The 14,638-nt window shown below is 43.2% G+C and overlaps 1 protein-coding gene across 2 annotated transcripts in view; it reads left to right on the top strand.

Annotated features, from left to right (window-relative positions):
* TGFBR2 (transforming growth factor beta receptor 2) overlaps window positions 1–14,638 on the top strand; it is a 227,068-nt gene that overhangs the window by 67,626 nt on the left and 144,804 nt on the right. For both annotated transcript variants that reach the window (XM_033930135.1, XM_033930136.1), the window contains exon 2: window positions 4,071–4,233. In XM_033930135.1, coding sequence (XP_033786026.1) covers window positions 4,071–4,233 — 163 coding nt within the window. The remainder of the gene's footprint in view (window positions 1–4,070; window positions 4,234–14,638) is intronic.

Below are 14,638 nucleotides of genomic sequence, written 5' to 3'. Positions count from 1 at the left end.
ATAACTTCATAAGCTGTACATTATTAGTAAGGTATCTATACGTCTGTGTCCACAAAGATATAGAGAAACATAGAAACATAGAGTTTGATGGCAGAAAAGGGCCGGCGGCCCAACAAGTCTGCCCACACAACAACCCTCCCTCCCTGAAGTATCCAACTTTTAAGCAAAACCCTATGGTACCCACACCCGTTGGTCCCATCGATGCTTGAAGTCAAGCACGCTACTGGCCTCGACCACCTGGCGAGGAAGACTATTCCATCGATTGATCACCCATTCGTTGAAGAAGTATTTCCTGGTGTCGCCATGAAATCTTCCCCCCTTAAGTTTTAATGGATGCCCTCGTGTCGCTGTGGGACCCTTTAGAAAAAAAGATTTCTTCCTCCATTTCAATGCGACCCGTGATGTATTTGAATGTTTCTATCATGTCCCCCCTTTCTCTGCGCTCCTTGAGAGAATATAAGCGCAGTCTGGTCAGACGTTCTTCATATGGAATGTCTTTAAGTCCTGAGACCATCCTAGTGGCCATTTTTTGGATCGACTCCATTCTCTTCACATCCTTTTGGTAATGTGGCCTCCAAAACTGGACACACCAGGTCTCACCAGGGATCTGTATAATGGTAGTATGACTTCAGGCTTTCGGCTGATGAAGCTCCTTCTGATGCAACCCAGCATTTGTCTAGCCTTTGCTGAAGCTTTCTCCACCTGATTGGCAGCTTTCATATCTTCTCGGATGCGAACTCCCAAGTCCCTTTCTGCAGTAGTTCTTATTAAGGTTTCACCGTTCAGGGTGTATGTTCTGCATGGATTTCCGCTACCGAGGTGCATTACTTTACATTTTTTGGCATTAAAGTTTAGTTGCCAAGTGCTGGACCATTGTTCCAATAGAAGTAGATCCTGCTCCATAGCGCTTGGCCTGGTTGTGCTGTCGGGTTCTTTTGCCCTGCCCACGATGTTGCATAGTTTAGCGTCATCGGTAAATAATGTGATTTTGCCTTGAAGTCCCTGAGTCAGGTCCCCTATAAAGATATTAAATAGCATCGGACCCAAGACCCCTGTGGCACTCCACTGGTCACCTTCGATGTTTTCGAGGGAATACCGTTTACCATTACTCTTTGAAGTCTGCCACTAAGCCAGTCTTGTACCCAAGCTGTTAGTGTATCTCCTAGTCCTAGCGAGTTCATCTTGTTCAAGAACCTACGGTGTGGAACACTGTCGAAAGCCTTACTAAAGTCTAAATATACTATGTCCAGGGACTCACCCCCATCCAGTTTTTTTGTTACCCAGTCAAAGAAGCTTATCAGATTGGATTGACAGGACCTTCCCTTTGTAAAGCCATGCTGGTGGGGGTTCCTTAATCTTTCATCATCGAGAAACGTGTCCAATTTGTTCTTAATCAACTTTTCCATGAGTTTACTCACTAGTGATGTGAGACTCACCGGTCTATAGTTTTCGGCCTCTGACCTACATCCCTTTTTGTGGAGCGGGATAACGTTGGCAGTTTTCCTTGCTTAAGGAAAGATTGAAGAGCCCAGCTAAAGGTTCTGCTAGGACATCACTCAATTCAAGAAGTACTCTAGGGTGTAGATTGTCCAGGCCCATAGCTTTGTTTACTTTTAATTTTGATAGCTCCTGGTAGACTTCGCTCGCAGTAAATTCCATGTCCCAGAAAGGGTCCTCTGAACTGTCCTTTGTCTGTAGCTGAGGACAGGATCCTGGTGCTTCACAGGAGCAGAAGTAGTTATTGAGTATTTCAGCTTTGTCTGCGTCCGAGTCCGTAAAGTTGCCGTCAGGTTTCTTTAGGCGCCCAATACCGCTTGTGTTCTTCTTCCTGTCGCTAACGTATTTAAAAAAGGATTTCTCCCCTTTCTTTACCTGCCTAGCTATGTTTTCTTCCATCCGGAGTTTGGCTTCTCTGACTATCGTTTTAACTTTTCTGGATTTATTCATATAGGTTTCTTTAGCTTCCGGTCGTTGTGATTGTTTGTAGGTAACGAAGGCCTTTTTTTTAATTTTACTAGTTCAGAGATCTCCGCGGAGAACCACTGTGATCTGTTGTGTCTGCGTCTTTTGCTCACGGTTTTTATGTATATGTTGGTTGCTTCATTGAGGGTGGACTTTAGAGTCGTCCTTAGTTCTTCTACATTGTCTGTCGTGCTTTGGTTTTGCAGCACTTTGTAGACGTGGTCCCCCCATGCCTTGAAAGTTAGTGCCTATAAAATTTAGGACCTTGGTCGATGTATTAGACCTAGTGGTTCCTTTCTTGAGGTGGAACCAAACTATGTTGTGGTCGCTGGATGCCAAGGTGTCTCCCACCGATACTTCTGTGACACTGTCTCCGTTGGTGAGCAACAGGTCCAGGATTGTCTGGTTTCTGGTGGGTTCCAGTACCATCTGCTTGAGGCATGCTCCATGCATGGAGGCTAGTAGCCTCTTGCTGCCACTGGTTGTAGCGGGGGGTTTGTTCCAGTCCACATCAGGCATATTAAAGTCTCCCACCAGCACTGTATCTCCACGCAGCGTGATGGTCTCAATGTCTTCCATTAGTTCATCGTCTGCCTCCTCTTTTTGTCTTGGAGGTCTGTATACAACACCAAGATACAGACATTTGTTATTTCCCCTGGCAAGGATCACCCAGAGGGATTCTCCCGAGTACTTGATGTCTATGATTTTAGTAACTTTGATGTTGTCTCTAATGTACAGAGCTTCTCCTCCTCCTGATTTACCTTCTCTGTCTCGACGAAGTAAGTTATATCCCAGTATGACCATATCCCATCTGTGGGACTCTAAGAACCATGTTTCTGATATTGCCACTACATCAATGTCGGCGTTTCTCATTTCTGTTTCCAGTTCCACTATTTTGTTGCCTAAACTATGGGCATTAGCATACATGGCTGTCCATTCTTTCTGTTTGCGTGGAGTGTTTTCTATCTGAGATGGTTTGTCCCTTTCGGTTTTGCCTTTGTCCCCTTCAATCTTGCCTTTGTCACCCTTACTATTGCCTCTGTCTCCTTTAGTGTCCACACAATTTCTCCCCCCTGCCCCCTTGTCTATGCGATTTTTTTCCCCCCTGACCACAAGATGGAGTCTCCATCTCTCCCTCTGTCCCACACTCTACCGGCTTGATTACTTACCTCAGATATTAAGTCTCTGTCTCTTGCTCTACCTCCCTCCGACCCAATGTCCCCTTTAGTATTCGCGCGATTCCTTACCTTCAAGTTACTTACCCAGCTTGTGTGAGAGTGGATCCCCACCCCCGACTCACCTAGTTTAAAGCCTTCCGGAGTAAGTGAGCCAGGCATCATCCCAGGACGTTCTTCCCTCTTCTGGTTAATTGCAGCCCATCTGGTCCCTGCAGTCCTTGAAGTGCCTCTCCGTGGTCCAGGAAGCCAAAGTTCATCTCCTTACACCATCCTCTTAGCCACTCGTTAGTCCTCTTGATCCGGTCTTCTCTGGCTTTTCCTTTGTCTCTTACCGGTAGGATGGAGGAGAAGACCACCTGCGCTTCCAGTTGCTTTCCTAGGGCCTCAAAGTCTTCCTGAATCATTTCCAGTGAGTTCCTGGCAGTGTCATTTGTTCCAACGTGGATGAGAAGCATTGGGTAGTGGTCTTGGGGCTTGATTATTTTTCCAATACAGGTAGTCACGTCATCCTACCAAATACTCATATAATGTAGCAGGGTTTAAAAAATGTTCTCTTACATAAGAACAAAAGAGTTGCCATACTGGGATAGACCAAAAGTCTATGCATATTCTAAACTATGGTGGAAAGTGCATAATAAAATTTTTACAAATTAGCTGCTTAAATACTTCAAAAACAGATGTTTTTAGATGTCTCCTAAATTCCCAATAAGTGTCTGTAAGCAAAAGCAATTGTTCTAAATCCTTACCCCCATAACGCTGCTTGATATGAAAAAAGATTTTGATGATTTTTTTTTTAAGTTTACATCCTCTAACAGGCGGAAAAAAACAAAATTCTGATGTGAGTTTATTTTATGTCTGTTGGTTGCAAAAGAGAAAAAGCTCAATTATATATATTTGTGAGCTAAACTGATACCTTTCTCTTTTATTCAGATGACCAGCCTTTTTATCGGATGTACTTCTCTGAAATCTCAACCAGGAAGTGCAGGCATTGTGAGGAAAAACCAAGCTCCTGCACCAACCAGGGCACTTGCAAGAGCAACTGTGGCACCACCGCTCCCTGCAAAAGGCCTGAGGAAGAATGTGCTGCGATATGGTAAGGCAGCATTTCTATGCGTTCTACGAGCTGAGCTACCCAGTCTTGCCCGGGAAGTCTGGTATGTAATGGTCAAAGTCAAATAAACTTTAGGAAGAGCTACGAAAATGATAAATGGTATGGAGGACTGTTCATACGCTGACAGGCTGGACAAGCTGGGGCTCTTCTCCCTGGAAAAGAGGAGGCTTAGGGGGGACATGATAGAAACTTTCAAGATCATTAAGGGCATGGAGAAGGTAGACAAGGATAGATTCTTCAAACTACGGGGAACCACAGGCACAAGAGGGAACTCAGAGAAACTGGAAGGGGAGAAGTTTAGAACAAATGCCAGGAGGTTCTTCTTCACACAGAGGGTTGTGGACACATGGAACGCGCTCCCGGAGGAAGTGGTCGGGCAGAGTACGCTACGGGGAGTCAAAGAGGGATTGGATGGATTCCTGAAGGATAGGGGGATTGAGGGATACAGATAAGGGTAGATAAGAGTATGGAAAGAGTATAGATAAAAACAAGGGGGCTATAGGGCTAAATCAAGATAACATGACAGGTCATGGACCTGATGGGCTGCCGCGGGTGCGGACTGCTGGGCACGATGGACCTCTGGTCTGACCCAGCGGAGGCAAATTCTTATGTTCTTATGAAAGTGCCTATATTAAATCTAACTTTTACTGAAAATATTTTGAATACACAATCCTATTGATATTCAGCCTGTGGTGCTTTAATAGACACTGACAACCGTGGGCCGAATACCACCTGAATATTCCGTGCTGAGCCTAATCCAGACACCAGCATTGAATATATGGGCTACGAAAAGCTGCTGACAGTTACACTGTTGAAACTGGTGCCAGCATAAAGACAGTCAATAAGTGGACTGAAAATTTCCGCTAATGAACGTAAGTCCTTGTTCCATCCTAATTCTCCCCCAGACTATCCTGATACTAACTGGGAAGTACTAAGGCACTCACAGCTGATATTCGGTGGCACTGTCCAGTTAAGCTCTCCTGCTCAGCTAAGTAGTTTTGAATATCTAACCCAGTGTGTTTTTTTAAATTTTAGCGTCAGTTGTCCATAAGAAAAGCAAAGGGTCGCTGCTTTAATAAGTGACTCTCATTGAGTGTTATTGATGGAGAACAGAGCTGCTACGAGGACAGTGGGTGCTCCAGGGAACACTTCTGCCCGGTGGCATAGTAAGGGTGAGTGGTGCCCCTCGCCCCTGCAACACACGCGCCTCCTTCCCTTTCCCCGAACCTTTCTAGCTTCTCCGGTGTGAGCAGCATCCCCACATCAGTGGCGGCTCGCTCTTTGACATCACTCCTAGATGCGAGTCTCGGACGTGACGTCGGAAAGTACGCCATTGCTGACGTAGGCAGCGACCTCACGCCGGGGAAGTAAAAAAGGGATGGGGGAAAGTCAAGGGGCGCGCGCATACATGCACGTGCGTGGTGAGAAGAGGCGGGCGGAGAAGAGGTGTGGCAAGAAGAGGGGGCAGAGGAGGAGGAGGAATGCTGCACTTGGGGTGGACTGCCCCTCCCACCCACACTTACTATGCCACCACTTCTGCCTGACACCTCCCTCCCAATTGACTTTCACACCCTTAGCCCGGAGCAAGATTTTGGAAATTGAACTCAACTATCGTGATCATCACACAGAAGTCCTGTACAAATGCAGGTTAAAGTATATGCTGAGGCTTCTTTGAATTTGTGGACCTGTCAGGGCATGCTCTCTTGCTTACACTGCTTCTGCTCTTTGCTGCCTCAAGAAGCCGCTGCTCATAGTCAACCGCCTGGTCTTGCTTAATGGTTGGATTGGCCCTGATGGAGGATCAAAGACAAAGCGAGTGTGTATCTTTCTCACACACGGAGAAAGAGGGAGACTGCCTCGGAGAAAGGGAACTGAAGAAAAGTAAGTGCTGTTGGCCCTCTTTTATCAAGCCGTGTTAACGTTTTTTATCGCTGGCTGCTGCTGTGACATAAGTTATGACGCTCATAAGAATTCTATGAGTGTCGGAGCTTTTATCGCAGTGGACGGAAATAAAAAACCTTAACGCGGCTTGATAAAAGGGGGCCTTTGTTTGTTAGTCAGAAAGAGAGTGTGCCTGTGTTTCTTGCAGTATGTATGTGTTTGTTATAGACAGACAATTCACATTTCTCAGAGAGAATGATTGTATGTGTATTTCTCAGACAGAGAGAAGATGTGTATATTTCTCAGAGGGGAAGAGTGTGTATGTATTCCTTAGAGAGGAGTTTCAGTTTGAAACCTATAACTTGTAGAAGACTATTGATATGATAGCATATTCTTTGGCGGTAGGTGTGTACAGTGGCAGAATTTAGGCAATGTCACAAATGGTGTTTCTCAAGGTTCTGTTCTTGGGCCTATTCTTTTTAATATTTTTATAAGTGATATTGCTATAGGGCTGTCAGGTAAGATTTGCCTCTTTGCAGATGATACCAAAATCTGCAATTAGAGTAGACATACCTGATGATGTAAATAAAATGAGGAAAGACCTTGCGAAACTTGAAGAATTGTCTGAAATTTGGCAGCTAAAATTTAATGCTAAGAAATGCAAGGTCATGCATTTGGGCTGCAAAAACCTGAGGGAACGGAACAGTTTAGGGCAGGGGTGTCAAAGTCCCTCCTCGAGGGCCGCAATCCAGTTGGGTTTTCAGGATTTCCCCAATGAATATGCATGAGATCTATTTGCATGCACTGCTTTCATTGTATGCTAATAGATCTCATACATATTCATTGGGGAAATCCTGAAAACCCGACTGGATTGCGGCCCTCGAGGACCGACATTGGACACCCCTGGTTTAGGGGATGAAGAACTTATGTGCATGTCAGAAGAGCGGGACTTGGGTGTGATTGTATATGATGATCTTAAGGTGGAAAAACAGGTTGAAAAGGTGACAGCAAAAGCTAAAAGGATGCTAGGGTGCTTAGGGAGAAATATGGCCAGTAGGAAATAGGAGGTATAAGATTCTGCTGAGACCTCATTTTGAATATTGTGTACAATTCTGGAGACCACATCTTCAAAAAAGATATAAAAAGGATGGAGTCATTCTAGAAGAAGGCTACTAAAATGGTGTGTGGTCTTCGTCATAAGGTATATGGGGACAGATTTAAAGATCTCAATATGTATACTTTAGAGAAAAGGCGGGAGAGGGAAGATATGATAGAGATGTTTAAATACCTATGTGGCATAAATGCACATGAGCTGAGTCTCTTTCATTTGAAAGGAAGCTCTGAAACGAGAGGGCATAGGATGAAGTTAAGAGGTGACAGGTTCAGGAGTAATCTAAGGAAATACTTTTTTACAGAAAGGGTGGTAGATGCGTGGAACAGTCTTCCGGAAGAAGTGGTAGAGGCAGAAACTGTGTCTGAATTCAAGAAGGCATGGGATAGGCACGTGGGATCTCTAAGAGAAAGGAAGAGATAATGGTTACTGTGGATAGGGAGTCAAGATGAGCCATTTAGCTTTTATCTGCTATCATGTTTCTATGTTTCTATTCATAGAAACATAGAAAGATGACGGCAGAAAAGGGCTATAGCCCATCAAGTCTGCCCACTCTACTGTCCCACCCCATTAAGTCAGAGTGCTGCTCGACCCACGTAGAGATCCTACGTGGATGTCCCATTTATTCTTAAAGTCGAGCACGCTAGTGGCCTTGATCACCTGCACCAGTAGTTTGTTCCAGTGATCCACCACCCTTTCTGTAAAGAAATACTTCCTGGTGTCACCACCAAATCTCCCTCCTCTGAGTTTGAGCGGGTGCCCCCTTGTGACTGAAGGTCCCTTAGGAAAGAATATTCAGTGCGAGATAGCTGGTTAGCAGGTAAAAGTTAACTGGCTATATCATGAAATAACTTGCAATTTACAGCACTGACCGGCCAAGTTTAGTACCAAATTGGGCTAAGTACAAAGCAGTCCTAGCTTTGGCCACAATGAACTTAACCTGGCTAGTACTGAATATTGACTTAGCCAGTTAAGTTTATGCCTGCCAAAAATAATCCAGATACATCAGAAACAGCAAAATTGCGAGCCCTTCAGGGATAAGAAAATACCTATTCTACCTGAATGTAACTCATCTTGAGCTACAACAGAAAAAGGTGTGAGCCAAATCCAAGTCCATAAATATCTGCGGTCACTGTCAATCACAGGAATTAGCCAGCCTGCCTCCCACAGTCTGAATGTCGGCTGGCAAATGCCTCCTTACAAAATTGCCCTCTTTGGGTCAGAGGTAACTTGTGACTTTCCTCTGGTTAGACAGATATCCTGTACCAAGTTTGATTGCAGTTACTTGAATGATGTCCAAATTCATAAAGAACAATCAAATAAATGTTTAAAAATATATACACTGTGAACCGAAAAAAGCCCACACCGAAATGTTTTTTGTTGTATCTTCCATGGAACTTGACCAATTCTTATAAAAATTAGTGTATCGTGTCCTGAATGAAGTTGATGTAAAATGTAAATTTTTCCCACTGCACCACAACACTACCTTGTGAAAATGAATTGTGAACTGAATAAAAACATATCTAAAAGTTTTATGGCATACATTGTAGAAAAATTAAAGTAAAAAAATAATGATGCAGTTAAGCAGATGTTCTAAGTATGCTCCCTTTACACGAAGGCACACTCTCAGCTTTGGCAGCCACTAATTTATGGACTTGTCAACGACGCTCTGGTAGTCAACTGGGTTTAGTTCTGGTGAATTTGCAGTCCAGATGTCTGGACCAATTAAGTCTGGGGTCCTGATGCAACAGTTCTACAATGTCTTTTGCCCAATGTGCTGAGGTATTGTCCTGTTGAAAGATAAAATAGTCTTCTGACATTGGACGGATCACTGGCAACAGCTTCTGCATCAAGAGAATATCCCGATAGCATGCACTGTTGATCTTAACCCCAAGATCGATTAAGAACAGATCTGTGAATCTGAGCTTTGAGATTACGACCAAGACCATGACTGATTGGCTGAAAGTCGGACAAGCCCATAGTAGATGTTTGGCATCAACCCCACATTTCAGTGTTGTTAAAGGCACGTACAGGTGCTCATTAATCAGTAGAACTACTATAAATATCTTTTCATCTGTGAACCAGATGAAGCTGACACTGTGCTCCGGGTACTTGATCAAAAGCTGCTTGCACCATTTCAGGCGTGTGTCTATGTTGTGTAAAAGTTAACTCTTGGGAATGATGTTTTTTAAGACACTTTAATTTCAGATTGTCATGAATTATCCTAACCACAGTTGTCTGGCTTATTCCTGCTTCTCATGCTATTTGGCGAGTTGTTCGGTGTGTTTGCAGTGTGTCCTCCTGGTTCAGTAGAAGACTACATACAACGTTGATGTGATCTTATGTGCAAATTGAACATGGTTGTCCACTGCCTGGCTTATGATCCGCAGTGCCGTTGCTTGGATCTTGCGTAGCAGCACATCAATGTCATTTTGGTTCCAGCTGTTCTGTAGGATCTCTTTCAACATCAACTTCTAGTCTGCATAACTTTGAAAATCGATGTGGTTTACAAAAGATTACACTAACTTACAGCTGAGAGATCATAACGGAATTTAATTACCCAAAAATCTGGAGAATAAGTAAATTTTCAAATGCCTTCTAAATTCCAGAATTTGGTCATAGAAACATGGTGGCAGATAAAGGCTAAATGGTCCATCCAGTCTGCCCATCTACAACATCCTCCTCTACCTAAGAGATCCCACATGCCTGTCCCATGCTATCTTGAATTCAGATACAGTCTTCATTTCCATCAACTCCACTGGAAGACTATTCAATGCATCTACCACCCTTTCTGTAAAGAAGTATTGTCTTACATTACTCCTGAGCCTATCAACTCTTAAACTTTATCCTATGCCCTCTGGAGTTTTCCTTCATTTCAAAAAGACTCACCTCCAATACAGTACATTAACGCCACTGAAAACCAAGTTCTGTGGAAGATATGACAAAAAACATTTTTTCCGGTTATCTTTCGGTTATTCTTACACAATTATCTTTCGGGGGTGGGGGGGGAGTAGTTATCTTTATCATTTATTTTGAGTTTACTATATTACATAACAAAGTATATAATTAAAAGAGAAATCTAATAAAAAGTCAACTAATAATGCATACCATGCCCAGGGCAGAGGAACTAATTTATAAGCAAAACAATCAGTCATAATTGATTGAAAAAAATCCATGGCTGTTATGAGAAAACCAAACAGAATCAGTACCAATGAAGGGATCAGCTGAGATCGAGCAGGCAATGGTCTTGTCAGAACTGAGCACAAGCTGATGGAATGCAACCAAACTGCCATCTTATCAAGACTTGCTGCAGTGGGGTAAGATCAAATTTATCGTCACCATTACAGATTGGTCACAGTACCATAGGATCACCTCAATCATATACAGTTTGGGGCTTAAAATTGAAATGGAAATACATCTAAAAACCCGCCCAAGTCACACATGGACGACCTAAAAGACAGGTTGTCCAAGTGTCAAATAATTGAAACAGCTTTTTAGATGTATTCAGGGACATTTTAGGTCTCTAAATGCCGCTGTGCACCCAGAGCTGAAAGGGGTGATTTTGGAGGAGTATCGAGGGCGGGATTTGAGTTGGACATGGGCCGGCCTAGACTTAGTACTGCAGGGATAATCCAAACTTTTACGAGGCTGCCTGGATAGAACTTTTACGTTGTGACTTAGGCGATCTAAAACCAGGTCTAAGTGCCCAGAAGGTATCCAAAGTGACCAGATAATCAATGCAGACACAAAGTACAGACCCCTCCTTCACTCCCCCAGTGATCACTGACCCCCCTCACACCGCCATAAAAATCGGAATAAAAACGTACATACCCGTCTCCGGAACATCAGCACCTGCTATACGAAAGTCTAGAAGAGCTGCATAGAGGTCTCTTAAGTAGCCTGAGGGGCAGGCTAGTGAATCATAGAGAGGAGAACCCAGGCCCACTACATTCATGGTGGAAAATGTGAGCCCCCCAACCCCCCCCAATCTTACTTTACTGCCATATAGGTGCCATCTACAGCCATAAGGGCTATTAGGGTTGTAGACAGGTGAGTATAGTAGGTTTGGGGGGGCTCAATATTATTTATATGGGAGTTCTGGTGAGATGTTTATGTGGCACCCTTTTTGTGAAGTTCACAGCAGTGCCCTGCAAGGTGCCCCACTGCTCTGTTGCCATGTCTGGGTGGCCAGTCCATCATGTTGCTGGCCCCCTCCCACATCCAAAAGGTCTTGTTCTGGGTGTTTGGGACTTGGACGAATATTTGAACGAGAATGTGGTATTAAGATAGATGTAGTGGCGGTCTGGACGATCAAACGCCTGGATGTATAGACGGATGATTTTTTTTTTTAAAGTATATTTTAGATGCATTTTTCAAGAATAGACATTTGTGCCCTGCTGAATTTGGGCGACTTGCGCCCCAGGTCTAAATCAGACTTAGACGTATGTTTTGATTATGCCCTTCCATGTCTTTAGTCTGAGAATAAGAAAAAGAAAAGTAAATGTTACCAGAGCAGAAGGTGATTGTAAACCATGCCAATGGCATCTAATCAACTCGTATTGTATGGACAGTTTTTCTATCCCTTTGTGCTTCTGCAGCTTGTCAAGTTTTCCCTCTTTTTTATGAGTTGTTTGACCTTGTAAAAACAGAGCTACATCATGCTGGATTTACAGTCCAGCTGGTCTGTATTGTACACCATGTCTGTTTCTTTTTTTCTTTTTGGTCACTGGGGAACAGAAAAGGAGAGTTCTCCGTTTAGATGATTGATTATACGCTGACATGTGAAGTGATATCAGGCTTTTATTTCTTCCTTTGATTTATGTATTGCCTTTGAAATCAGCCCTTTTTATACCATTTGCAGGGCAATCTTGAAAGCCATTTCTGTGGTAGAATGCCATTTCCATTTTTACCTACAGAAATTGATTATTGATTTATTGATTTGTTTATTTTGAAAAATGCTCACCTTCTCTGTAGGGAAACATGTTTACTTTTACCAAGACAGAATGGAAGTATTCCCTAAAGCGGGGATATGTAGGGGAGGCAACAACATACGTAATTTTGACTGGAAAAGTAACTGCAGAAAATGCAGTCACAAATCACTTTGGACTCTTTTTTTTTTTTTTCCTGGGGGAGCAATCAAAGTTGCCTAGAGAAAATTTAAGCACCTCTCTACCTTCCTAGGGATGATGAGCGTTAAGCAAGGATTGTATAATGCTGTATTAGATGCCATTGATTTGCGTTCAAGTCCTAGTGACTTGATGAATTACAGGTCTAAAAAGAAATCAGTTTTATACTAATCCGGTAAGTTCCTCCAATGTCATCCCCATGGTTGTTTTCAGTATGCCCAGCCATCTGATAGCAGGTTGCCCTCTTCACTTGGTTTCTTTGATCTTCCTAAACATGATGTCCTCCTCCAATGATCTTTCTGTTCTGACGGTTTGACTTAAATAGGACAGTCATAACTTCAGCATTTGAGCTTCGAGTGACATAGCTGGTTTGATCTCTTCCAAAATCGTAGTCCATAGTAGAGAGTTGCGTGGGGACAGAAATCCCACCCATCCCCGCCCGCTCCCGCCAGGATCCTCTCTGTCCCCACCCGTCCCCGTCAGAATCCTCTCCGTCCCTACCCATCCCCGCAAGGAATTACCTCCATCCCCGCCCGTCCCCATAAAAAGCAGCAATTACTTCTGACAGGATCATCAATTCCACAGTTTCTTTTGTGTTTGCGCTGCTGTTTTCCTTGTGGAATCTCTTTGGTGGAACCCTTTTTTTTTGTTTTCTGTTCAGACCCCCTCTTTTACTAAGGCTGACGTGTCCATTAATGGACAAACCCTGCTTCCAAAACCTTCCATCCCCGTGGGAGTCCCGTTGGCCAGAGGGGGGTCCCCGTAGGAGTCCTTTGGGCCAGAGGTGGGTCCCCGTGGGAGTCCTGTGGGTTAGGGGGATTCCCACGGGACCCGCGGGATTCCCGCGATCCCCGTTCCCGTGCAGACCCCTAGTCCATAGCACACATAAAAACCTTTTCCAGCACCAAAGCTCAAATGAGTCAGTCTCCTTTCTATCTTGTTTCTGTAGTGTTCAGCTTTCATATCTATAATTAAGCTCTGAGAAAATGACTGTGTGGACAAGTCTGATCTTCATTTGGAGTGTTATTTTCTTGCCTTTGAATACTTTGTCAAGAGCCTTCATTGAAGAGTGATCTAATGCTATTCTGCGGAGTATTTCTTCCCTTCTATTTGCTTCTTTGTTTACGAAAGAGCCCAGGAGATTGAAATCCTTCAAGCTACAAAAAATGTTAGTTATTCTAATTTTTCTTAGTGTGTGCACACCATTACAGCACAGTTTCTTCACACTTATGTTTAATTAGAAATGAGTGCCCAATGACTTATGGCATGTGACTAGCGCATTGGAAAGTATGTCAGTAATTTATATGCATTCTTTGAGATAGATATATATATATACAGTGATACCTTGGAATACGAACACCCCAGTACTCGAACAAGTTAGAATCCAAACTAAAAATCTGAGTAAATTTTGCCCTGGAATCTGAACACCCGGCACATTGTACGTTTGTGCTTGTGCATACGTTTCCTCAGCACTCGGGCCACTCATACATCGTTTAATTCATTGTCAGAAGCTGTAATGAAAGCATCTCGTGTGATTTTGGCCTTTGTGTAGTGTAGTGAGGAAAATACTGTACTATTATTATTTGTTAATATTTTACCTTAAAATCCAGTGTTTTTACTGTTAAAATTTGAGTCAGTGGGACCCAGGAACAGATTAATCCAGTTTCTATTTTTTTAAATGGGAAAAATTGTCTTGGAACTCGAATGATTTGGAACTCGAATGGGGTTCTGGAATGGATTAAGTTTGGATTCTGTATCACTGTATGTATATTAATGTTTTCATTATGGACTTCTTTTACAAAGCTGTGGTAGTGATTCTCGGTGCAACAAAGCCCATATGAATTGAATGGGTTTTGTTGCATTTACCACACTACCATGGCTTTGTAAAAGGAGCCCTATATTTTAGAGTCCACAGTTTGCTTCTTTCTAATTAAACTAATCTTTTCTTCCTCTCATTGGAATGTACTTAACAAAATGAAACAACAAAAAGATTTGGTTTTGACTCAAGACTAAGCAGACTGTTATGAACTCCGGAGGGAAGCTCTCTTTGGCACAATGCAAGTCCTACAGCTAATGTTAGCAGTAAGTTTGAGAGACTGAGATCATACTCCACATGTCCTGGCGTAGGCGTGAGGTTCATTCCTGTCATGAGTAAGCACAAAACTAACTAATTTGGAGAAATTGCTCCCTAGGCAGAATACCCTTCCCCCTAAATAAATGCCTTTCAGTGGAAGGCCGTCCTTCCTATACGACTATTTTTTAGTATGAT

Source organism: Geotrypetes seraphini, chromosome 2, assembly GCF_902459505.1.
Source record: "Geotrypetes seraphini chromosome 2, aGeoSer1.1, whole genome shotgun sequence".
Classification (NCBI taxonomy): Eukaryota; Metazoa; Chordata; class Amphibia; order Gymnophiona; family Dermophiidae; genus Geotrypetes; species Geotrypetes seraphini.
The sequence above is the reverse complement of the archived record's forward strand: the minus strand, read 5'-3'. Positions and strand labels throughout refer to the sequence as shown.